Source organism: Pteropus vampyrus, unplaced genomic scaffold, assembly GCF_000151845.1.
Source record: "Pteropus vampyrus isolate Shadow unplaced genomic scaffold, Pvam_2.0 Scaffold297, whole genome shotgun sequence".
Classification (NCBI taxonomy): domain Eukaryota; kingdom Metazoa; phylum Chordata; class Mammalia; order Chiroptera; family Pteropodidae; genus Pteropus; species Pteropus vampyrus.
In genome coordinates, this window is record NW_011889078.1 from 1,447,408 (window position 1) to 1,475,362 (window position 27,955).

General features: G+C 33.2%; 1 protein-coding gene across 1 annotated transcript in view; it reads left to right on the plus strand.

The window, feature by feature from the left end:
• The window catches only part of SCFD1 (sec1 family domain containing 1), an 88,597-nt gene that overhangs the window by 49,875 nt on the left and 10,767 nt on the right, over positions 1-27,955 (plus strand). The window contains exons 13-18 of the mRNA XM_023521159.1: positions 4,999-5,095; positions 8,883-8,953; positions 10,582-10,661; positions 15,910-15,972; positions 17,687-17,762; positions 24,759-24,812. Coding sequence (XP_023376927.1) covers positions 4,999-5,095; positions 8,883-8,953; positions 10,582-10,661; positions 15,910-15,972; positions 17,687-17,762; positions 24,759-24,812 — 441 coding nt within the window. The remainder of the gene's footprint in view (positions 1-4,998; positions 5,096-8,882; positions 8,954-10,581; positions 10,662-15,909; positions 15,973-17,686; positions 17,763-24,758; positions 24,813-27,955) is intronic.

Genomic DNA, 27,955 nt, shown 5'->3' on the forward strand with positions numbered 1-27,955 from the left:
ATCAAAATAACTGAAAATATATTAACGTGCTATTTCATTTATTAATAAAAAGCACCTGAATTTTTGAGAATTCCATTCATCTTGCAAGGCACAAGGCATACAATAATGAAAAAGTAGTTACAAATTTATTCTCTAGTGACATATACACAGACTATTATGATACAGCATACAGGTGCTGTGCACCTGGAGGATGTAATATCCATATAGAGCCCTGACAAATGATAAGTAAACATAAGAAGAAATGACAAGAAACGCTAGGGTGTAAATGATCTTCAACTAGGTATGGGGTATATCTTAAAGGTATAATTCTAAGTTCATTTTAGCTTAGGATCTACTTTCCTGTAGATATTATGTGATAGGTCTCCTACAAACTATTTAAATTCATAATATGGAATATTCCTAATGTTATGTTGCAACAGAAGGGTTTACCATCATCCCCTTCTTCCTGTGAGAAGTAGGGGGAGAGGATATTTGGATTATTAACAGTAAAAGGAAGTATAGCTCTCTTTTTTTTTTACTTTCACCGCTGACTAGTGCGTTGGGTAAAAATCGGGGCTTAGAAAAGAGGGAAGGCCAAGGAACACCAATATAGACTTTGTCATCAACCAGTCATTGAAGTGAGAAATGAGAATTTTAGTTAGCAGTGAGTCCCAGAATGGTGGCGTCTGTAGCTAGAATGGAAAGAGGAACAGTAAAGAGGAAGAAGACATACCTCTCAGTTGTTGGAAGGAAAAGGGAATTCGTTTCATCTCCAGTATGGGCCACATGACAGATGTTTTAGATGATTTTCAAAAGGCAAATTATGTGTACTACAGTTGACCCTTGAACAACACGAGGGTTAGGGGCGCCATCCACCACCCACTCAAAATTGCAAATACCGTTTTCAGTCTGGTTGGTTGAATCCACAGACAGAAAACCCCAGGGATATCGGGGCCAACTGTATATTTATTAAAATACTCTGCGTATAGGTGGACTCACACGGTTTAAACCCCTGTTCAAAGGTCAGCTGTACTTATAGATCCCAGATGACTCTTAAGAGTTTTTCATTATTGTAAGGGAAGGGACAAGCTGGTTATTAAGAGCACCCTTTCTTTTCTTTCCAAACCCAGTAGGCTGTCACCAGTCAAAAAAGGCTGTGTACGTGTGTGCGCGCGCACGCGCGTGCGCGTGTGTGTGAGATGTTAATTTAACAAATGTTGAGTCAGTGTACTGAAAAGTGAAAAAACATCAGCCTGATTGTCCACTGATAACTCTGAAATTTGGAGAAAAACACTAGACTTTTTTAAAAAATTAGATTCCTCTCTTAGCCCTTCTAAAGGAATTTTGAGAAATTCCTTCATGACTCTCAGAATTTATGTTCACTAGGTATAATTTCTGTTCCATGTATAGTCCTTTGGTTTTCTATAAAATTCCCTTCTTACTCATTTATTCTTAATATTTATTGAAGCTACCAAAAATCTGTTTATCTTGACCTTGTTATTTTGTTTTATATTTTTAATTTGTCTGTTTTCCATATAACTCTTGTTATCCAAATTGTTTTCTTCTTTGAATTTATATTGTATTAAAATAATCTTTGTGATTATAGAAATTGCTTCTGAGTATTATCCCTTATTTCAAGAAATTGAGAAAGGACCTATAGATATTATACCTCTAGCCAAATAACCTTTTGCCACATATACATAAATTATGTGTATTACCAACAAAAACCAAATATGTACTAATTGACAAATATACTTTCTTTCATAAAGCATATACGAAGGAAGCAATAAATTGTACTTGAGGAAAATATAATTTTCCCTGCTCTTTATCTGTGGTGTGCATTGGAGTCTGACTTGGATTTGAGTCTCAACTCTCTACTACTTCCTCTCTGGTAACCTTGAATAATAATATTTTTCTCTGTGTCTGTTTCTTCATCTTTAAAATGTGACTAATAATTTTTGGCTCATAGTGTTATTTGGAAAATTAAAATGAGATAATATCTAAATTAGTAGTTTTTAAACACTGTTCTCTGGTACCCTAGAGCTGTATAGAGACATTTAATGGGTCACTTGTATCTATTTTATGTTTAGGGTTCTGCAGAAGATTTGGTTTGAGAATGAGGGTCCTCTGTTTTAAACAGGTTCTCTGTTTAAAAACATTCGAAAGCCATAGCTTTAAGTAAAGTTCCTTGTCCATAATAGACACTGAGCAGATACTAATTCTCTTAGGCAGGTTAGAAAATCTCTACTCCTTTCCTTCCTTCATGGGACTCCCTCCCAATCAATATATTGAAACGCTAAATTACTTTTACTTAACTGCTTTATTGAAGTATAATTCACATACCATATAATCACTTATTTAAAATGCACAATTCATTGTTTTTTAATATATTCACAAGAGTTGTGCAACCACAACCATAATGTAATTTTATTACATTTTCACCATTTCCAAAAGAAACACTCTGCCCATTAGCGATCAAACTAAGTTGCTTTTGGATTTTGTTTCCATTGCTTCTTAGAAGTTAAAGTGTAAGTAAATACATCAAGAAGAACAAAATGAATCTATGTTTATAGCTACATAGATAAGTGAACCATGTTTCTTCACTGATTTATGTAGGTACAGACATTAGATTCCATTATGGCAGTGTACTTTATTAAATCACTGAAGACTTGTTTTTTAAATTTTTTTACTTCTAGAAGTTCATTAATCTACTTCTATGACTTTCAAAGATGACTACTTGATCTGTATATGTCCTGCTCTTAGCTTAGAAATTAAACAAATATTTTCTCAAGTACCTGTTGTGAGCCAGGTGCTACATTAATTAGACTCTTAGAGTTAAACATTTCATTAGACACCCTCTAAGGAGTTTATACTTTTAGAAGGGTAGCATAGAAACAAAAGAGAGGAATATAGTATGATCATAGTTATTATGGAGAGGTGTGTAAAGTGCTGTTGGTACACATTTAAGAGAGTAATAAGTTCAGCCAAGGATAAGAAGAGGGAGTGGGCAAGAAGGGGAAAGAACAGAGATTGAAGAAAGAGTTGCAAAGAAACTAGTCCTTGAAAATGAGTAGGATTCACTGGGCAGGTGATGGAGGAGGAATATATCGTAAAAAAGCTAAGAATCCTGAAGCCTAAGCGTAGCGGGTTCAAAGAATACACACATTTAATATAAAGTCATTACATAATGCGTTATTTGATGTGACTAAAGGGAATTGATCCTAGTGTATTGTGGTAAAACAGAAAAAGTTGGCTGGAACAGATTGTGAGGGCCTGAAAGTCAGTGTCTTATTTTATCACATCCTCCTCCCCAAACCACCCCATCCATTTCTGGCTTCAATCTATGGATAATTAGCCTTTCTGAATCTAATATTCACATCAACGTAGTTCAGTACTGCCAGCTTCCTAGCTCCCCAGGAGTTATCTTTGACTTTACTACTTTGCTTTCCATATCTATTCTCATGTTAATTATTAAATATTTGTCTCTTCTTTTCCATTCCCACAGCCACTACCCGGGTCTCCTAACTAGGATCTCTCTTCTCTTTCTTTCATCCATTTTTAATATTATATTTTTTCATTCCTCGGACTTTACCTCATCTGTTTTGGTATTCAGTAGCTGAAACAGCTCCTATAATGGAGTCCAAAGAAGATGAAGGGCCAAAGAGTTTATAAAAAGGAAAACTCTTGTAAAGTTAATTTAATCTTATCAAGAGCTCATTGATAAGGAAATTCTTCATGTACTACTGTAGAATATATCATTGAGTGAAGGCAAGGGACAGAAGAATAGAGTATATTATCTTTTGTGTCAGAAAATGGAGGAATATTAGAAAATAGACTTTATTTGCTTAAAGAAACTGAAAAACTGTGGAAGGAATAAAGTAAACACCCATAAGAATAGATGGAAATGAGGTGGAAACCAACAGGGATGAGGACAGGTCTCAATGTATACCTTTTTATGTTTGGATTTTTCAACTGAATATTTTATCTATTTAAAACTGTGGTCTTGTGTGCCTCTTGAGGTGGTTGGGATTGAGCACCTCTGACTGATTTCTTTTTGTCTCACATATGAAATCACCCGTTGGCCTACCATCCAGATTTATGCAGTCCAATTATGTCTTGTTATGATCCCTTTAACTGACATGAACTCTCCATGTTGCCAAATCACTTTCAGAGCTCGACTCAAAATTCATCAGTCCTCCTCTACAATTGATGAACTATTTCATTCTGTCACCTTAGCTTAATATATTTATTTATGTTCTATATTTATACTTTGGTTCTTTATTGGTATCTCTGAGTATTGTAATTTATTTCATAAATGGTTTCTATTCTCTCTTAGGTTAATACCTTCAATAGAAAGCATATTCTTTTCTCTCTTTTGTATTATCTGAAGTACAATGCAATAGATATTTGGTAATGACAATTTTTAATTACTTTGGAGGATCCTAATGTGTTAATTTCATTTGGATAATTTTAATCAACAAATTTTAAATTAGAAAAGGTATCATACAGAAAAGCTATTTGACTACTTTTCCATTATCTAAAACTTCAAAGTATTAAGCGAGAATATTAATGAGGAAAAAGTTTTATTTAAAAACCATTGCTAATAATTTAATTTAATTAGGATAACTTTCTGTCCAATTAATGTGAAAATATGTAGATTTGTACCCTAAAAAAAATAACCATAACATGACCATTAATTTGCATGAACTAGAATACTATTTGTGGACTAGAATACTATTTGTGGGCTAGTTACTAATTCATATAGTAATTGAGATTTGTATGATTTTTATCTTTACTAATATAAATATGACATATAGAATTGATTTTGAGTTTTAAGTCAAATATGGTAAAATAGTCTATTTTTTACATTAAGTGCATGATCTAAATAAGAAACTTTAAATTCTGTTAGAAAATGAACCTTTGTTTTTTAAATCGATCATAGAAAATAGAAACTTGTAAGTTGAGAGGCCCTTAGTATGTTTTTATTGATTGAAGTATTTAATATTTATCTTGATACAGGCAAGAAAACTAGATGTATATTTTGAATATGAAGAAAAAATAATGAGCAAAACTACTCTGGATAAATCTCTTCTAGATATAATATCAGATCCTGATGGTATGTATCATGAATTTGAAGTTAATGTAAGTTTCACATCTGATGAATCCAGCATTTTCAATTTGAGTGAAATCTGAATAGAATTGTTGTTTTTCTGGCAATCTGTGCTAATAATGAGATAATTAAATGAACTATTTTCTGTTGAGAAGTTTGTAGCATAGTAGTTTATAAAGTGAGAAAATGATTTGTATTTTATTTCACTGAACTTTGATGATGTTTAAGCACTTTTTATATTCATTAATTTAAAGTGATACATCTGAAGCTCAATTTCTGCTGGTTCCAGGAAGATTTGAAGGTATAACATTCAAAGCAGGTGTCTCTAAATGATACTCTTTCTAATTATTTTGGTTTAACCCTAAAGAATTTCCTAAAAAGATGTATCTAAAACTAAATTCTATTTTAAATATTTAGAGAATTCACTTTTGAAGAAACTTTCTTTGGTCGATTCCTTTATATTTTACATTTATCTAAATATTTGTATGTTAGATTTTCTTAAAACTATTTGTACTTGGAAAGTGTAATCTAATTACTGTTTTCAATTATAATGATTGTGAGACCTAAATAGAATTTTAGCCTCTAAAAATCTCTAAACTTGAGAGATTTATTGATCGTTTCAAAGTAGTTTTCAATTCCAATCTCACCTCTTTGCCAAAATGAATATAAAGCATATAAGCTCTATTCATCTTATATTTTTCACACAAGCTATTCAGCTGAATGATGATGGTTTGTGAGTCTGAGCTCTGGTATGAGTTTTAGACTTTATTTCAAATTGGCAAGTAATAAAAAATGTCCAGTTTGTAATTAAAGGTTCTATTCATAAAACCTTCTAAGAAGCCATAAGTATTGCTCACGCTTTTAAAAAGTTAGGTTTGTAGTGAGAATATAACATTTCGAAGGTATTTGCACTTTACAGTGCAGAATATATATAAGTCCATTACTTCGGAGCTATTCCTTGTTATTTACAATAACTTTTGAGTAATGTTAAAGCAAATACGTGCGTTGATAAAAAGGCAAACAGTCTTTTTTTCTTCCTTTCTCTTTACTTTCTCAAACTATTTCTAAAGATGTTAAGTAATGCAGAGCAAAGTAGGCATTTATGCAAAATGGAAGTCTGGCGTCACTTTAGCCCAGAACAAGATGTTGGAACCTGAGAAGAATGAGAAGGGCATCTACACATGGAGTAGTGGGAGGGTTAGTGATCTAGCATGAGGTGTTTGAAGTCTAAGTGAAGTGAACAGTGTCCACATGTGGAAGCAATCCAGCAGAGTGTAAGAGCTCTAACGGGTTGCTGCATAGGAGCAACCTAGCATCAGCTCAGATGGGGTAAGAACTATGGCCAGGCATATGGGTGGGTCCATTGCAGGGAATCACAACCCAAATGGAGTGAGGAAGCTTCCATGCAGGCAAGGAGATGGCAGCAGAAATAGGATATTTGTTCCATACAGAGGACTGGTTAAATTAGTAAATAGATCAGATAATATAAAGGGATCCAGGTTTCCCATTGTCAGAGAAGGAAGTTATAAATATGAAAGGGAGAAAACTAGAATGATCCCAGTAATGTTGGATTGGAATTGGAGGTACTGGGTTGGACTTAGTGTTTCACTCTATATTTGTCAGAGAAGTAAATATAGATATGCATGTGTGTGTGTGTGTGTGTGTACATCTGGGAGCAACAATACCCTAATAGTAAAGATTTTAGCTTATAAATAACATTTTACATTAGGATTCATTGGAGAAGTGGGCGATTCTAGGGCTGAGGTAGGGAGAGAAAGTATAAAAGAAGCCTGGAAACTCTGACTTTAAAAGAGAGAGCAGTTATAGTAGAAACTTAGGTGTTATAAGAGAACCCAGGCTATATCTGCAGGCTCTAGAGTACTGGCAGTTGTAAAGGATACATTTTTACAATTTCCATTTGGTTCCCCTGTGGTTGCTGTCATTGTAAGCATGAGGGTATTCTATAAGCCTTGCCATCATATGACTCTTTAAATCCTTAGCAGAGGTTTGGGGAATTTATCAACACTATAGCAACTATAAAATATGTTTCTCCTTGAAGAAAGGTGAGAACTGTTCCTTCTCTAAGCAGAATAAGTGCCTAGTATTAGAAAAGGCTATGCTAGATGCCAAGGATATTAAAAGCAACAGCAGAGACCCACAAGCCCCTTAAACTCTGAGGAAGGAGAACCTCTCCTGTCTTAGGAGCCATGGTCCCAAGAGGCTGGAGCAAGCCCCTTTCTCTTTTTCTTCCAGCTGCTTAGCCAGAGTTGCAGGAAATGCACAATGGAGCAGAGTAACTAAAGCCAAAGCATTTTGGCTGGAGAACCAAAAAGGGGAGGGCTAAGGGAACTGGAAGTGTCAGGGAGATTGCAGAGAGGAAGGAGCTCAGGAAAGCAACCCCATACAGTTGTTTATGAATTCCTGGGCTCACTCCTGAACTGCACATACGTGAATGTGATCCTAAACAACATTCCAAAGACTGAAAAGTAAAGAGCTAGATGACCTCCCAGTTCCCATATTGGCCACCGGGTAGCAAGATAGATCCCAGTAGCACTGCAAAAGTTTTGAAAATAGAATCTGTAATGGAACCACAACACACAGGAAAGATGCTAGGAACTTTAGCCTGAACCCAACCAGCCTAATTACCTGCAAAAAACAAAAATATTAGCTTTCTCTTAGGATTTAAACAAGACCTTGAATCTCATAACCTAATATTCAGAATGTCCAAGATACGATGTTTATTTGCAAACATGAGAACTTTGGAAAACTGATTATTGATCTTTGTCATATATAGAGAGTAAAGATAATTTGAGAATGAGTGTCTGGATTCTAAGCCATATTTAAAAAATCAGTGGTTCATCAGTCATGTTTTTTGAAAAACTAGTTTTCATTCTATAATAAAGTATAACAATTCAAGTTCTTGAGTATTAGGACACACTTGAAGTGAGAGTGCATATTATTTGTTGAGTAGTGAAACTGTGTTAACTTATGACCAATTACCTATAACCTTTATCACTGTGCACCAGATATGCCCACTAGCAGAGGGAAGAATAAATGAATTTCTCTGGACAGTTTTGGGCTTTGGGTAATAGGAGTAGTAGCTTGAAGCACCCACTGCAAGCAAGAAATTTCTTTGAAATCTTATGTTTTATCTTAAAATTTCAGGCAAATATATTTTTGCATAGTACAGCAATGTTTATTTTAATATGAATGTATTGTTTTTCCAGACCTTATGTAAGTAATATAATACCCTTCAGAAAGAGGAAACATGTTTATCTAGTGACCCCAATTTGTGAAGTTTGACCTTAGGCTCAGTTAGGTGATTTTAGCCAGAAAGGTTTCATACCCTAATCCCTGGGGTAACCATGCAGCCAATTTCCCAGGACAGTCCCATTTTGATACCAGTTGTGCTTACATAATTATTACTACTAACATCTCCTTCCCACCTCAATAGTATCCTGTTTTAGAATTGTATGATCACCTACCTATACCTTTCTTCCTTTTTGAGTTTATATCTAAAAGGTAAATCTAAACATTATATACAGTTTGGAAGAGAGAATGGAGATACTTCCATATCCCATCCTTTTCATCCCAGAGCAGTTCATCTTTTCATATCTATGTTTTACATGGTTATAATGATAGTGCCTGTAACCTTAAATCAGCTAAATCAAGGACCATATTTTGTCTACTCACATTTATGTATGCCTTGAATTTTTATATACTTGTGTTGATTAAATTCTACCAGAATTTTGAAGAGTATTTTTTTTTTAATACTCTGTTTTCCCCTACGTAGCAGGAACTCCAGAAGATAAAATGAGGCTGTTTCTTATCTATTACATAAGCGCACAGCAAGCACCTTCTGAGGTATGTCCTCTGTATTCAGCTGTTGAGAAGAAGTAGAAACAACTGTTTGTTTCTAAAATGAAGTAAACATCACTATGGCCAAATAACTACTTCATTCCTTTCTTTAAAAGGAAAACAATTTGACGTCCATTACAGAATATAGAGGAGTCACTTGAGAGAAAATATCCAATGTTGCAGAAAGTTCTGTAAATATTGTAATTTAGTAAGATTAAACTTTAGATTGTCATAAGATTCATATAAAAATGAAGTTGAGATATTTCGTATTGCAACAAAATAACCACTTTTATATGAATACATTTCTAAGAATGATTGGAAAATGACCAATTTTCCTGCTAGATTATTTTTTCTCACTAAAAGCATGGATTGTGGGTAATTCTGTTTTTTATAATGAGCCATCATTTGCTTTTGAGGAAAAAAAATTTTAATGTATAGGTAATTAACTTACTGTTAAGGAAACAGTGATATTGGTGTCAGTCTTGTTGCTAGGTTAGAGACCTGTTAACTCAGTATGATTTTACTGGATAAGCAATAATCATAAGAATTTTGGAGATGACATCTGGAATGATATGACTATTGTAAACCCTTCCTTTGCTGGTAGCATTTATTTTTTTAATATCCATTATAATCGGCATTTCTTTTGGTCAAAAATTTTTGGTGTGTTAACGGAGCAAACTAAACCCATGTTTACTTTAGGCTAATTTGGCTTTATCCTAGGAATACATCTTTTAGCCTTTATTTTAATTCAGTAAGAAAGTATAGTTTTCTTTTTTGAAATATCTCTGTCATTAATGGGGATATACCTGTATTTTAGGGGATTCTAATAGCCTATTTACTGAAGAATGTATGATTTTAAAACTTAATTCAGAATTTTTTAAAGTTAACCACATTATTTTATTTTTATTTATTTTGGGTAAGGATTATGTCTTTTCATAAGTTTAAGTGATTGTTAAGAGGCTTGAAGCAAATTATGACTACTGATGTCAGATTAATAGCCTCTAAAAATGCAAAGTAGTAAACATTTCTAGTTGAAGTTTAGCTTAAAAGTTTCTCTTATAAAATTTTATAATGGACTACTATGATAGGCTCTTATAAATTACACAATTTCAACTAGACTTGCTCATCAGGGAATAAAAAGAACAAGAAAGAGAAAACAACTATTTAAAAAGTGTAAGACACCTCCTTCTCAGTTAATGAATTTGGACCTCTAGAATGAATATGTGACGGGAAACCTGAATCTGCAGTTCCCGTCAGTCAGTGTCATTCCCTTTGGGTTTATTGTTTTGAAATACTCTTGGTCAAGCCGGATCATTCATCTAAGGCTTATCCCAAGGAAAGGCAGTCTGTTTCAACAGTAGAGAAAAAAACTGACTCTGTTCGACTTACTGATGAATGACAAAATACTGTGCTTTATAGGTGATTTGGGAGCCTATCAAAGGTAATTTTTATTATATGTGATTTTTGTCTCAGGTGCTCACTTGGATACTTACTTAAGATACAACTCTACTTGGGTGCCTCAAATTTAAAATCATGCCTTTGGTCTAACTTTTCAAATAATCATATGACAGCAAAACAGTCTTCTCTTTAATGAAAGCAAAACTTTGTGTCATGTCATTGTTTGCTTATTTCAGGCCGATTTGGAGCAATACAAAAAAGCTTTAACTGATGCAGGATGCGACCTTAATCCTTTACAATATATCAAACAGTGGAAGTAAGTTTTATTTTTTTGTGTTATTTTTATCATTTAAGAGAGTGCAATGGAAGTTGAGTTTCCAAGAAAATGGGAATGTTACTAAGAAAATTGAACAGTGCCTTGGTATTTTTCTTTATTTAATGATATAAATATTCTTATCTGGCCCATCCTATCCACGACTTAAAATTACATAAAATAGTGATGACTTTCTTTCCTAGACATGTTTATATTTTCTTCTGATAAGTTGAGAAAGTCAAAGAGTGAAGTTTTGGTTCAAAAGTCTCAAAAACATTAAAAGAAAATTTCAGTTTCAATAATCAGAGAAATAAAGATTAACATAATGCAAAGATTTAGAAAATATGGTGCCACGGTTACAAGCAAATTAATTGGTGCATTTATACTCCGCTATTAGAATTATAAATTGCTGCAAGTTTGCTAGATGGTATAAAAAGTTGCTTCTTTTTTTAGTAAAATGCCTATGACCTAGCACTTCTAAGGATTCATCCCAAAGAAGTAATTGAAGTTGTAAAATCTTAGAAGCAATTGTAATAATGAAATTTTGAGAACCAACGTAAATTTCCAACAATAGGATTGGTAAATGAATTATGACATTTCCGTAAGATAGGATACAGTTGAATTACTTAAAATATTGTAGAAGACTTATTTAATGACATCGGGAAATGTTCATATTATAAAGTGAAAGGTAGTTTACTACACTGTTCCTTGAATTGTTTGATAAGTATTTCCTTTGTCTCTGCTGAGGGACTTTACTGTTCTAGACATCGAGAATATCATAGTAAACATGCTATGGAAGGCCCCTACTCTCATTGAATTTCCATTCATGTTGTGGGAACAGTAAATCAGCAAATAAGCTAACAAATGAGCAGAATGATGTTAAACTGTATTAACTGATATAAAGCAAATAAAACTAAGTGATAATGTCTTAACTTGGAGTTGGTAGTTAAATTTGTTGAGATAAGGAAAGTCTATGGATAGGTGATATTCGAGCCAAAACTTAGATGACATTTTTTACACTATGATCCCTCTTATCTCTTCATCTGTGTGTGTAAATGCTGTACACCTAAATGTTAACAGTGACTAACTTTGATAGAATTTTTCTTTTTGAATACTTACCTTTATTTTCCAAATTTTCTACAAATATTACCTTCAAAATAGTTCTTAAAATAATTGTTTTAAGACTACAAGATTGAATATGCTATTTCAAAAACTAGGCATAGCTAGAGAAATATGCCAAGTTGTTAACAGTGGTTATCTCTGAGTTGTGAGTTTATGTGTGGTTTTTTTATTATCTTTACTTTTGTTTTTATCAAATTTTCTTTTATTTGACAGTGTTCTTATCATTAAAAAAAAAAATTCCACAAACCTTTAAAAAGAGAAACTGAAAACTGTCTTTTCTAATTTTTTTAATATATACACGTCCACATTTGACTGGGTGGCATATGTCACTGTGTTTTAATTACGATTTAATTAATAATCAAACATTTGGTGTTATAAGCGGAAAGACAGTCTTGGGCATCATTTTCTATGGTTACAAAATTTTTAATTTCTAATTTGTAATTTTTTTTCCAATTATGAGTTATAGCAGTTTATTGAAGAAAAATTTAGAAAACTCAAGTATAAAGTAAAAAAAATGTTACGTTCAACATTTCTTGTAATACTGGTTTGGTGATAATGAACTCTTTTAACTTGTTCTTGTCTGGAAAACTCTATCTCACCCTCAGTTCTAAATAATAGCCTTATTGGGTAGCGTAATCTTGGTTGTAGATCCTTGCTTTTCATCACTTTGAATATTTGTGCCAATCCCTTCTGGCCTGCAAAGTTCCTGTTGAAAATTTGGCTGACAGTCTTATGGGAGCTCCCTTGTAGATACTAAGTGCTTTTCTCTTGCTGCTTTTAAGCTTCTCTCTTTGTCTTTAACCTTTGGCATTTTAATTATGATGTGTCTTGGTGTGAACTTCTTTGGGTTCATCTTGTTTGAGACTGTGCTTCCTGGACGTCTATGTCTATTTCCTTCATCTGCTTAAAGAAGTTTTCGATCTTTATTTCTTCCCTTGCTCTCTCTTCTCCTTCTGGTAAGCCTATAATGCGAATGTTGTTATGCTCGATGTCCCAGAGGTCCCTTAAACTATCCTCATTTTTTTAATTCTTTTTTTCTTTTTTTCTGTTCTGATTGGGTGTTTTCTGCTACCTTGTCTTCCATGGTCACTGATTTGAACCTCTGCTTCACCTAGTCTGCTGTTAATTCCCTCTAATGTATTATTCCTTTCAGTCATTGTATTCTTCGTTTCTGACGTTCTTTTTTATGGTTCTGTCTCTTTGTGTATGTTCTCATCTATTCTTCCCCTAAGTTCATTGAGTGTCTTTATAACGAGTGTTTTGAACTCTTTATTTTATAGATTGCTTGCCTCCATTTTCTTTAGTTCCTTTTCTGGAGTTTTGTCCCGTTCTTTCATGTGGGACGTGTTTTCTTTATTTCCTCATTTTGGCTGCCTCCCTATGTTTGTTTCTTTGTATTAGTTCAAACTACTGTGTCTCACAATCTTGGCAGGGTGGCCTTAATTAGTAGGTGTCCTGTGGGGCCCAGTGGCACACAGTCTTTCTGTTCACCTGAGTCAGATGCTCCAGGTGTGTCCTTTATGTAGGTCGTGTGTACCCTCCTATTGTAACTGAGCCTTGATTACCATTGGCACTTCCCTGAGTGGGATTGACCCTCAGGCTGACTGACTGGGAGGACCCCCCATGGCCAGACAACAGAAGAAGGGTTGTTGTGTGGGGTGTGAATCCATGGAGCAGTATTCACTATAGTGGGGCTTTGGTGCCTGCCGGAGTCCACCCTTTGGGTGTGTCATTTGTAGAGCTAATTGGGTGGTGCTCTGGCGTGGTCTGAAGCTGGCCACCCAGATATGATGGTTCTGGAGCTTGTAGAGATTAGGCTCCAGTGCTGGCCCAGGTTAGCTGCTACCAGGGGCCACCTGCTAGGAACTACAAAGTGATCTGCGGTTGGTAGCCATCTATGCAGTGTTTGGAGGCTCCTAGAAGTGGCTATGAGGTGAACTGAGGCCTGCTGCCACTAGTGCCTCAGGCCACTTAGCAAGAAGTACAGGGTATACCTCTCCTTGTTTGCAGTTTGTGGACCTTTCAGAGATTTTAGGAAAGTCTGCAGCATGGGCCAAGGCTGGCAGCTGTGTGGAACAGCCGCTGAAAGAGGTTCAGGCTGATACTCAATTTGGGTGGGGCTTGTTCTCAGGGAACCACCAGAGTGGGGCAAGCAGGTATAACCAAGTTGGTGGAGACTCAGATATGGTGCCTGCCTGCGCCTGTCAGCTGTGGCTCTGTCAGGGGAGGGCTCAACAAAGGAACAATGGCTCCTGCCAGCACTTCTCTCTGGGAGAGAGCTGCCCCTCTAGCCCTCGCTCTGAAACCAGACAATTCAATTCCTCCTCATATGTCCCCAGCGCTTTTTAAGCTACTCTCTCTTCTCTGGAGTTTAGGGTGAATATGAGCAAGTGAGTCTGTGCTTGATCTCTTTTAGAGTCTACAGCAGCCCTTTATCTTACCTGGACGGAATCCCCACTGATTTTCACAGCCAGATGTTGTGGAGACTTCTCCTCCTGGCACTGGTGTTCTAGGCTGGGGAGCCCAGTGCAGGGTTGCGACCCTCGCTCCTCAGGGAGTTCTCGGCCAATATCCCTCCCAATTCTCATGTGGGTGTAAGACCCCTTTTTGCATCTCTGCCCTTCCTACCAATCTTGATGTGGTTTCTTCTTTATATCCTTAGTTATAGCAGTTCTGTTCCACTAGTCTTCAGATGGTTCTCAGTGATGATTCTGTAATTTAGTTTTAATTTTGATGTCATGGGAGGAGTGAGCACAGTGTTTACCTACTCGCTGTCTTGATATAGTTCTTTGTGTATTCTAGTTTTCCAATAACTTTCATTGTACTGGTTTTCATTGTGTTAAATAGTCTTCAATGGTAGTATTTAGTGTTTGCATAATATTCAGCCATATAAATGTGCTATTTAATTATCCCTTCTTGTTATTTAGATACAGTCATTTCTAGTGAAATAGAAATTTTTGGTAAAGGCAGAAATTCTAGTCTGCTGCTGAAAACAATTGATTTTACATCCTTTCTGAACAAAATTGTGATTTTTGTGTTTGGAATTTCTCTAATGGTACCAGTAGATTTTTGCCAGATTGAAATGGAATGTTTTTAGCATTTCAGCTACCACATCTTAGTCCCTTTTTTTTGATTCTCATAAGATTTTCTTGTTTTTAAGTAGACTTTTTACTTACAAAAGTACTTGAAATAAGAATCACTATTTAAAAAGTAATGATTCACATAAAAAAATGTTTATGGTATGCTACTAAAATATGTTATAGAAAAGTATGTACAATATTTTAATTTTGTTTTAAAAGTATATCTGTGTTATATATGCATATGACCAAAGATGAAAATATACACAAAAATCAGTCATTATCTCAAAGCAGTAGAGTTCTTCTGGAAGCATTCTGTTTTCTGGATTCTCTAGTGAATGTATTCCCAGAAGGAAAATTTTTTTAAAGAACATCGAAATGCCATCTTTTTCTCCATTCTTCAAAAATTTTGTAGTTAAAAGAGATTCTGGACATTTAGAAAAGCTTGAAAATAAATGACCATATGCATTTAAGTATAAAAGTGTATGGTGTAGGATATAGCTAAAAGGAAAAAACATTGGGTAGTAGAATTGGAATACTGTTAATGAATAGTTTTAGTTTTAACAGAAAGTGTACGATTTCTGTTGGAGAAGAGGTAATAAGTTTATACCTCCCAAAGGACAGCATGAACAAAGGCATGTCTCTGGGAATGAAAGAATAGGGAATATGGGGACCAGTAAAGAGTCTAAACTTAACCAGTACATGATTACGGCTGCAAGTCTGTTTCATGTTAATGATTGGATAGAAACAAAGGAAAAGAAGAAAAATCATGAAGTTTAGAGAATTAATGCATTGCTTTTTAAAGAATCGCAGTGTTTCAGTACTGTAAGTGTACTGTATTTGGGCATTATTCTACATGGTTACAAATTATATAATCTAGGTTTATATAATTGTTTCTGTGCTAATTGTACTAAAACATTGTATTATATGAGTTGAAAATTCATTTCTTTTCAGAAAATATCTGCCTAGTAAATATTAAAGTTAGTTAATAGATAATTTAATACCATGATACTGAATAACCAGCTTTTAAATATAATTTCCTTATTTCATAGAGCTTTTGCCAAGATGGCCTCAGCTCCTGCCAGCTATGGCAACACTACCACTAAACCAATGGGGTAAGTATTTTCAAATAATTCTGATTGGGTAAGTCTGGTACTCCAGACGATAATTAGATTTTCATGCCTTAAAAACACACTGACACTTTGAGTGCTGAATATTTTCATTGTGATACAGAATAAATATCAACATGCCTTTGGCTTCCTTAGTTTAAATTCTCATTTTAAAATATAAGTTAATATTTTTTAGATGTATGAACTATTGGCTTCTTTTGCTTCCTTGTTCTTAAAACATTACAGTTTTCATTTGCAGAAAATATATGAAGGTTAAAGCTATTTTTACATCAGTTTTTATAACTCATATAGACTTAAAGCTAAGTAAGCACTCAGGGCCTAGCCTCAAGATAGACCCAGGCATATACCACTAAATAATAGGGAAGAAGTCCCCAGGATTGGTATGACTTCTGACTCCAGAGAATCCTATAAGTATGCATGATTTTCAAATTAAAATCAAAGGTAATTCTAACTACTCTTTTCCATACCATACTAGTTTCACATTCCTAGATTATTTTTACAGTTTAGAACAAAAACATAGCCCAGAGGAAAATAAGTTTATCCTAGCCCCACCCTGAGCTACCAGTTTTAATGAAAGAATTTCCAAAAACAAAAGCACTTGGCCTAAGGCAGGACCTTGTAAGTGCCTGGCAAAATGAGTCCAGCTGGTCTCACCTTCAGTCTGTGCTCTGCAGATTAACATACTCCCTCAGAGTTGCCTGGTGCCAGGGAATTGCCTGAGAACCATCTATTCCAGCAAAGATTATCTTCTGTTGTGTGTTAAAGAAAGGATTTCCATCTTGTCCATTTCCTCATTTCAGAGGGGAGTAGGGACAAGGTATGGAAAAGGAAAATATATTTAGAAAATTACTCTTCTGCATGTAATAAATAGACTGTCCAATTTTGTGTCTTAAACTCTTAATATTAAAAGCCTTTTAGATTTCTAATGGATTTTATAATTGATTATGATTAAATGTGTTACAAGAAAATTTTGGATGGTTCAAAAGATATCTCTAGCCTTCTGATATAATACAGGATTACTAGTCTGTCTCACAAAGCATCTTTTGATCCCAATTGAAAGACTATTTGAGCTACAAATATAGACCTAATATGGCAAGTCATTTGTGTTATTTTTGATGTTAAAAATTTAGACTAAATTTACTGTGTGTGTTGTGCTTCACATTTTTTATGATTGATTTTATGTATAGTGGGGGAGACAGTATACAGGGCAAGAGCAGATCTAGCAGCTATGATAAAGAGCATATGGTAACTTTTGACCTACTCATCAAACTTACAAGCATATATATTTTCAATGTTAGTGTGTTTTGAATTCCTAAAGCAACTTATATTAATTTACTATCTTTAATTTTATCGTTACAGAATTAAGGCAATCAGGAAAGCAGGCAATTCTCTTCAAATTATAATTTGCCTAAAAACTATAGCTAAGGATAAGCAATTAAAATATTTAGAGGGCAGCTCTTTATTTTTATATTTCATTAATAATTATAGACTAGTCAGAATATTTTATATTTTTTTATTGTTTAAAATTGCAGCAGCGATATTCTTGGAAGTGGAGATTCTCAGGTCACTTCTGTTTTAGTGAAAACAAACATGTTATATACAGAGAGTATCAGCATGTGGTGCATAATCAGGCAAATATATTATCTATAAAATACTGGAGAGATGATTTATACTTTGTGTGATCCTGTTTTCCCTCTAGTCTCTTATCACGAGTCATGAATACAGGATCACAGTTTGTGATGGAAGGAGTGAAGAACCTGGTATTGAAACAGCAAGTAAGTACACTTGTTAGAAAACGTACTGGTAACTTTTAAGCATAAATGTTGACAGGTTGCTCAGCTAGAGCAACTTCTAGATATATTCAAGTTATAAATATTAGGAATAAAATAAAATCAAGGGTCTTTTTTGGTGTATTCAAGAATATATGGATATTTCTACATGTGTAGTTCAGAGCTCTGTCATTGCTAATTTTTTTTTAATTTGCTCATTTAGACTTTACCGACACATTTTCCTTTGACTACTGTCAGGTTTGTGAAAGTACATTAATTGAAAAAAATGAACTGAACCTAAACTACATAATGCATCCAATTTAAGTTTTAACATACATTAAGAGACTAAGCTAATGAATGTAATAGTCTCAAGGCCTGTGTAAATTAGAATAAATAAAATATTTAAAGTAAAATTTATTATTTGGGATAATGAAATAACTTGATTTCACACTTGCTTAGTTTTACACATAGGACATTTTTTAATGGTTTTTGTATTTCTCTTGTTTTTCTGTTATTCCAATGTATAAATATTCTGCTTCAGAGAGTCATCATTAATTGATTTGGTTCTTTTCAAACTGAATTTGTTTTTTACTTTCTATTATGGAAAGTTTCAAATATACAGTAGTGTATCAAACTCTCCTGAACCTTTCACCAAACTTTAACTCAAGATCTTATCATTCTTGTTTTATCTTCTCTACTATATTTTGTTATTTTTACTGAGATACTTTAAGGCAAACCTGAGACATAATATTTCACAAATATTCCAGTTTTTAATGAGAAGTATTTTAAAGGCCAAATTAAGAAAAGAGATGAAGTTAATTATCAGTTATTCGGATGTGAATATTAAGTCTTCACTTACTTGTTTTCAGAAAAAAAATAGATCTTATCTTTCTCTGAACTTCCATCATACTTTTGTCTTTATAATGTTTATATGTGATATTTTGTATTGACATTTTCATTTTGTTTTTTTTTCCCCAGTTTTATTGACATATAATGTTTTCCTTCTTGATACATTCCTTGAGGCAAGGAATTTTTTCCCCATTTTTGAATTTTCTATAGCATTTTGCATAATGTAGGTATTCTTTATTTGAATAAGCAAATAACTTTTTTTTTTTATAAAAACCATGCAGTATTAATACACAACAGTGAAAAATCATAAATTGCTTTATCGGAAGATTGATTACTTCTCAAACTTTCTTTCAGATACATTCCAGACTGCATTATTTCCTAAGTAGTTGGGAATACTTTTAGCTTAATTGTCCTTCTTAGGAATTATTTTCACTCCCTACCATTCGCCCTGTCTCTTGGCAAGGAGCTACTACTAAATACTCACTGCACTTTTACTGGTTCACAGTACTTTCTTGTCCATTTATCTTTGCTCTCTTGAGCTGAAAAAGGTGAAAAGGCACAAAAATAGGAAGCTGGGCACATTAAAGACCAACATACTGTTTATAGTTAAACCATTTACAGTTTATGTAACATCTCTTAAAAAATTACTCATGACACTATTAAAGAACAGTAAGGCCGACTTTATTCAGGGAGACCATTGCAAAAGGTGTTGGGACCACTGCAGTGGGGTTTTGCAGTTGGAGAGAGATACTGGGCTCAACTCCAAATACATCAAGGAAAAGTGAGAATTTATAGCCAAGGAACAGGGTTGGGTCAGTGGATGGAAGAAAAGTAAACATCTGGGATAAAGGGGGATTCTGGCTAATCAACCTCACAGGATTCTTGCTGAAGGCAGACCACTGTGGTCAGACATCACCTGAGGGATGGTAGAGAATGAGGAACCTGATCAGATATCAAGATTGAAGGATGATTAGATATCAAAAATTGGAGGGTGGGGGAATTTTAGCTAAACTGACTTAGCAGGATTCTTTCTAAGGTTGGAAAATGTAAAGACAGACACAGAAGTCCAAAAGTTGAGGCCTAGTTGAAAGAGAGCTCACATGAGCCTGAGCAGAATTTTGTCAAGGAGAGAATCTTTGTCACACCACTCTATTTATCATCAGCTATGGACAGGATGATTTTGTTGCTTGAGACATAAGATAATGTCTGCCTTTTGCTAGATAGACTGGCTGTTGTGTAACCACATGTAGTTAAATTTATTTTTATGGAGAATTTCATATGTTTCTTAAGATGTCACTTCTAGAAGGGAATCCCAATAGTAAGAGTCCCTGAACAAAGTATTTCTTATTACAAATAAGTCATAACATTGAGAAATTACAGCCTTAAATCTTTGGAATGATCATATTTATTTTTTTAAATTAGTATCTTATAGTCATGTATGTCCCCAAATGATGCTAGTAAGCATTCAACTTAAATATTTTATTGTGCTAACACAAAATTTTAAGTTCTTACAGAAATGAATTATCTTCTGTGACCTCAAATTGTTTTGCTTTTCTTAATATTAAATATAACAAAACTGCTTTGATATAGGCAGTTTTTCACTTATAAAAGTAAAACTTGAAATGATTGGTGGTTATCTCTATATAACATTTATGCCACCACTACTAGAAGATCCATGCCATTTTTAGGTGGATGTTAATAAGACTTTTTTAGGTTCAAATTAGAGGAAATATTTATTGATTTGGGGGTAGAGGTTACATTGTGAAGTAAAAATAAGTCATAAAACAGCAAGTCCGAGATGATCTTTTATTGTTTCAAAAAACAAGAAAAAAACAGATACTGAAAGATATGCACCTAAGTTTTAACTTTTTTTTTCTGGGTGAGTATGCATCTCAGCGTACTTCCATATGATAAACTCTTAGAATTGGATTATGGAATCACAAGGCTAAACATTTCTAATTATTCGTAATAAATATTGCCAAATTGCCCTCCAGAAAAGTTGTATCAATTTGCAGTGACTTATAGTTCCTGTTTCTCTACATCCTTCTCAAACCTCAATGCATGTGTTTGTAGTCTTTGTCAGTTCAATACTTTAAAGAGTCTCTTGTTCTAGAAATATTTAAACTAATAGAAATCCATTTTAATAGTTACATTGTCCCGGTGTTCTAAAACATAGAGGTACTGTGCGATTGGAGATCTGGGACAGTTTGAGAACTAAGAGGAAAGAGATGTCACAGAAGAGACTGCTAGAAATTAATTCTATCCGTTTCACGCAAAAGTCTGAGTAATTTATGCCTCTTAAATCTCTAAATATTGTTTTGGATTATTTTATCTGAATAAATGTTTGAAGCTATAAATAAAATAGAATAGGATGTCTCATGTTTCTTGGGCAGCTTAAGTTTTATGCATCATAAGTATGAGCTATCACATAAAACCATTTGAATGATATTCACAGATTTGGAATATATTTGTGAGGATAATTGTACAAGAATGTGATGATGAATAATGTAGCACAAAGTTGCATAATTTAAAAGTCTTCAGTTTCACTTTCCATTGCAAGTAGTGAAATTTCAGTAGATTAAAGACTTAAAAGATCTATTATTTAATTGCAATATATGACCGTTATTATTATGATTTAAACAAGAAAACTTAAAAATAACTAGATGCAACAGGAAAATTTTGACATTGACCTGTATTAAGAAATTAGTGTTATTTTAGGTGTGGCAATAGTGTCTTTTTTTTTTTTAAGATCACTTACATTTTGGAGCTATGTACTGAAATATTTAGAGGTAAACTGATTTAATATTGGGAGCTTGTTTTAAAACAACTGAAGTGAGGAGTAGTAGGTGAGAGTATAGATGATATAAGATTTGCCATGAGTTGATAATTATTGAAGCCAGGTGATAAAGGAGTGAATATCTTTTATTGGGTTGATGTAATTCTGTTTCCTTATTTTGCCATTAATATGCTATGATTTTGGAAAAAATACCATTTTGTATATTTTTTATTTACTCATCTATGGATGCTGGATTCACCTATAAATTCATTACTCTCTTCACTGACAACTTTCCACACATCTATCATTAATACATCCCTCATTCTCAGTATATTTCCAGTGTCTGCGCACTTCATCTTATTCTTTATTTGGCTAATACAGTCTTCAAGATAAGCATTCTCTTCAAGGAATCAACATGCTGCTTTTTATTCCCTAGGGCTTTGATAATTAAGACAGCAGCAACCCTCATCCCAACCTCATTTCTGACTTCAGCATCAGTGTATCATCCCAGGGCTGCAGGGAAGTTAGAAATAGTCACCAGAGACCAGATCACAGTATAGGACAACAGGTGGCTAATTCTAAGAGAACTAGAAGAGGAAATAATTTTTAACTGTTTTGGGTAAAGAGCTGTCTTACTTTTCTAAGATTGTCTTTTTTTAATTTCTGTGTATATTTTAATTTTGTTTTTGAGCAATTAAACCATCCAAGATAAAATTAACATTGTTTTAAACTACTCCAGTGACTAAAATTACAAGACTATGGTCATAAAACCAGTAAGGGTTTTTAGAAATGGATTTCTCACTATATTTTTTCCTCCAGGTAAAATTCTAGTTCATGTATTGGAAATTTGAAAATTTTAGAAATAGTCGTTCTTAATTTAGGATATTCATTATATGTAAAAGTTTAGTTACTGAGCTCTATACATTAATGTTTTTTATTTTACTTCTAAAACATCAGTTTCCAAAAACAGTGAAATATATGCCTGGGGATTTTTTCAACAATGGGTTTTTCATTTATGCCTCTTTTATTGAGGTACACAAATTTTTTGTGTTTCTAAAGATGAGTAAGGTGACAGTCTATTTTTTGAAGAAAATTATATGGTTTTTTTTCTGATGTTTTCTCTCTCCTGGTGTGTTAGCTGCCACAGTTTAGTTCTTCAATCAATAAAAGTTGATTACTCTTATACATAAATTATTATTAATATAAAATTGACTTTTAGATGATTAACTCAATTCAAGCCTTCATTTAGGCCGAGAATACAAACTAGGTAGAGCATTAGTTGGTGACAGAGTGATCTTAGAGTTGTTTTCTGAAGTACTCTTTCTTCTACCTTTAAAGACATGTGTTTCCTTTACCATTCTCTACATTTGAAGTTTTCCTTAATCTGTGACAGTGTATGAATAATGTATGGGACAGCAGTGATAGATGATTCTTTCGGTGTTATCTGGTTGTAAAGACCAGACAACAACAAAGAACTGTCTCTGGGTTCATGAACTTTTGAACTATTCTGCTAGAAAGAAATTTTTCTTAGGTTATTTAATGACCTATTCAGTGTCAGGCTTGTCTTTAGATATAGCTGAGCCATAAAGTACAATGTAAAATTTAATTGTATCTTTTAGCAAAATCTTATTTATATACTAAATGAAGATTTACAATGAGACATTGGTATAGTTAAATTTCTCATTTTCACAAATATAAAAAATATGGTTTGTGGCTTTATCATTATAAAATCTTTTCTGAATTTTTCTCCATTGCACAGATCTAATAGTACAATTCAGGTTTAACTGTATATAAATAGAGAAATGGCTATGAAATTATTTTTAGTAATATTTAGTAAATTTAATAAAATTTAGTAATATTTAATAAATTTAGTAGTTTATATTATAATATCTTATAATGTTCTCTTGATCCAGGTGGTTGTTTTTTTTTTCTCGTTATGCAAAATACTTCATCTTCTGTTAATGTTGCTTGGAACAAATATATAACTATTAAAAACTATAAGTTTTAACTATTATAAGTTTTTTATTTTGGAGAAAACATCTTTATTGATTTAAATCTGCACCATTATTCTTCAGAGAAAGTCATGGGTTAGACTTAGTCTTACATGAACAGACTCAATTGTATTTGAAACAAAACTGAAAAGGTAAAATCTTGTGCTATCTTTTTTTTTTTTTTTTTTTTTTAATTTTAAATAGTAGAATTCAAGAAGTACATTCAGTCAGCTTGAACATTTGGTCCTTGTGCTTACATTAAAAAGTTCCTGGCCAATACAGGTATCAGAGAATAATGAAATAGCTTTAATTTTACTTGTCTAAGATCATCTTAAAAGGCTTTAACTTGCCAATCCAGAGAAAGAAAAAGAAAAAATGCATATTTTCTGTCTGCAGCATTTTACTTCATGATAGTCCATTTTAATAACAACAAAAAAAAATATTTATGATCTAAGGAAAGTAAATCTTGTAAAATAGGAATGCATTATCTATAGTTATTTAAATAATCAGATTTATTGCCTTTGTTCATACAACAGGCTCCAAGATCCAAAATTAATTTTTCCAGACATCCTGTGCACAAAGGAAATATCATTTCAAAGTGAGCAGAATGCCATCCCAGTAGGAATGCACTTTGAATAGGAATCATAGTCATGTAGTAAATTTTCTGTGTTATTTTCGAAATAATGATAAAAATCATCAGACTGAAATAGAATAGCAATATTTCTTATCCCAAGGCGTGCATGTAAGCATGTCAAAAGGCAATCTTCTGCCAATACCAGTGTTACACATTTTATGTTCAAAGTGAAATTTGTTCTGTAAGAAGACAGTACAGTATGTCTGAAAATTTGGAATTTATCCCAGGCAAAATTAAAATGATCAGTAAATTTGTATGTATTCATTTTTTAAAGAGCACAAGTATCTTTTTGGCTTAGAAGAATATATATTAGAAATTGAAGAACTCTGTTAGGTCATTTAATCTCATACATTTTCACAAACTTTAAGTTACTCTGTTTTTAAAGAATTCGCAGAAAGGAAGTGAAGGAAACAATTGGAATCTAATGTGATCAAAACAAAAGCTTGCAATTACTAGTATTTAAAAGCGAACATCCAACAAAGTAAAAAGCTCTAACATGTATTTGTGCTAAAATCTGAATACACCTACACATTAAAAGGACTTTTTGATTTAGAATTATATTTTCTTTGGAAATTTGAGTAGTGCCAAGGGCATTTGCACCTAAGACACCATTCACAGAATACTTAATCTTAGAATGTGTTTAATTGAAAGGTAAGCATACTTAACTGTACAATAATTAGGTTGTTTTGATAATAGAGAACTTTAGTTTGTTGTTATTTTGATATTTAACAAAATACTAATCTCTTCCACAGAATCTACCTGTTACTCGTATTTTAGACAATCTCATGGAGATGAAGTCAAACCCTGTGAGTAGCTTATAACATTGTACTTGTAAATTCTGAAATGTATCAAACTGACTAAATGAAAGGCGATGAAATCCGAGTTTATTGTGGGCTTAATCACAGCAGACTACATGAGGGAAAGGAAAGAGCCCTTGTCCTCAGAGCCATTTTTAGCCATTATCACAGATAATGGGAATTGGTTTTCTCAGCTGCTACAACCATTCGAGCCAGTGTTCATCCAAATTAAATGTAGATTATATTCTATATGTATAATTAAATGAAAAATATATTCTAAGGAGCAAGTTTCTGTAAATGAAAAAGACTAGTAAGCATCAGCTGGTATAATATAAAGAGTACCAGACTAATTTAATTTTCTGAAAATTAAATTAGAAAAGGACTACGTAGTGAAATTTTTAAGTGCACGCGTTCAGGTGGTACTAAATTCTTTTGGTCTGAAAAGTAAATTGAGAGAGATAAATTTTGGATGAACAGACAAATGAGTAAATATTGTTAGCATTTACTTCAAGAATGGGTTTTCAAGCTATCTGTTTACAATTCAAGAAAAGAATGTAAAAATTACCACAATCTGTTTCATAAAACAGCCCAGCTTGTTACTGTGGCAACTAGAGAGTGGTTATCATCACAACAGTCTGGAATTGAGAAAGGCAGCATGATCCTATTCCCAATAAAACCCTAGTCTGGGTTTATATAGATCATTATAGACTTGGCAGCACGGCTTAGGATCCTAGGCTAAGAAAGAGAGCGAGAACAGAATCTTCAGATTAATGTGTGATTTTTTGTAATTGTTAAAAATGATTATAATAGTATTAAAGGAAATTAACAAACAATTTTAAACTCTGACCACATGAAAACGGATATAGTATAATAAATCATCCTCAAATGTGGCAATTATAGTTACAAAAGGAATGAGAATTGACAATCTAAAAAGAATTAAATTCTTTTATCTGGCAATTGATATAGAGAAAGTAGTATACAGTGTAGATAATAGACTTTATTACTATATCCTAGAATATATGAAGAAGGAACTCTCTTGAAAAGCCTGTGAAAAGTATACATTTATGACTAATTATTTTAGAGAATACTACTTCACAATAGGCAGTAAATATCTGGAAGATGGTATCCCAAACAATAATAAAGAAGAAAAGTATAAATAAATGCAAATTTTTAGACAAATGCCACATCTACAAGAGCTTAAGGAAGTTTAGTATATTTTGTTACTGTCCCTGACCTTGAAGTTGTGATGAATAATGACAGTAATAATAATAATACTAACATTTATTGCATACTTAGGTGCCAGGAACCATTCAAAACATTTATATATTATTTAATCCTTATTAGAGGCTTCCAAGAAAAATACTGTTTGATTATTCTCATTTTATAGATGAGAGAACTGTGGTATAATGAGGTCAATTAATTTGCTCAAGGACCCACAGCTAATAAATGGCAGAACTTGGCAAGCCACATTTTTTGCCACTATGTTGTATTGATTAAGAACCATAACATTCATGGAATCATAGAACTTTAGAGTTTAAGGAAACATTAGAAGTAATTTTAACAATGGGAGAGAGGAAACCAAGAAATGTTAAGTGACTTGTCCCAAGTCCACTATTTTAACACAAATCATATTGTATTATTGGAACTCAAAACCTACTATTTCTATATACCCGCCTGCTGCTCATAGACATGACTTCCACAAAAGTTTTCTCTGTAACAGACACTTGGGTCACTAAATTATAGGTCTCATTCAGATGTTTCTCCAAGTTGTTTAAATTCATTTATCAATTCTATTGACTTTCAATGTATAACTGAAAAAATATTACTACAGACATTTTTTATTTAGAAAAAGTAAGTTTTTTCTGCTTTGAAAGTATTTTCTTTCATCTACTAGATGAGGAAACTTAGACTTTCTTGACCCCTTTTCTGTTTGTAGATAGATAAATTGATTTAGAGGCATTGAAGAGATTTGCAAAGTGTACTAAATTAGACCTGGCTAGTAATCTTGAATGTAATGTATCTCATCTCAAAGGCTTTAAAATGTTATAAGCTAATTCTAGGTTCATTCTTATCACTTACATTTGTTAATTGTTCTCCTTTGATTTATCTCCGAATAAATTGAAAGAAAGGGACTAACACAATATCAGATAGGTTTTGTCTTGCCTTGTAAATCTAACTGGTAGTGGTTTCCTAGAGCAAATGTTAAGAGATTCTGACACTACATTTGGGTTTCCTGAGAGTTCTGTGATTGGTTAGCACTGTCCACCGTTGAGTACAGGACTAGGTAGTGGCAAGACATGTAGTTTGCCATCGGTCCAGGTTTTGGTAGGGCCATCCACACTCCAGAAAAGGAGGCGTTCCTTTGGCTGATTGGGCTATGGAAGGAGAGGGAGGCATAGTTTAGGAAATGATTACATCATAAGCAGTAAAGCAGTACTTTCCAACTCCTTTAACATCAAGCAGCTGGTTTCCAGTTTAGAATAGAGGTCCCTTATCCACTGCTTCTAAAATCCAAAAAGGTCTGAAAACTAAAAGATTTTTGTATAACTCATTTGGTGGCAAAACCTAACCTTCAGTTGAGGTGCTTTACAGCTTTTATTTATCCCACTTCATGTTAATATTCATACATTTAGCTGCAGAAATATTAACATGTTAGACGATGGAGTACTGCCCACTGGGAGTGGTACATTATATATAGTTTATGCATGATATTACCTAAATTTTTTAATTCAAAATTCATCTAACTGCATATGTTTCTGTTAAGAGCGATTGTATTAGGTATTCTGTATATTCAATAAAATCATATACATATAAAGATAATAAAATTCAGAAAACAAAAATACTTAAGTACATTAGCTTATAAAACATATATTTTCAAAAAGCAGTATAGCATAGTGGTTAACTAGACTACCTGGGCTCAAATCCTGGAGTTAACATACTTACTAGTCATGTAACCTTAGAAAAGTTATATATCCTCTGTCTACCCTAGCTTGACCATCTGAAAAATAGGGATAACTACCTCATAGATGTTCCAGGAATTTAGTAATTTCATCTGAAGCACGTAGAGTAATGCTTAACATGTAGAGAGTGCTCAGTAAATGGTGGCATTCTACCAAATCAGTATTTATTAAAATAAGCCAAACTGTAACTTT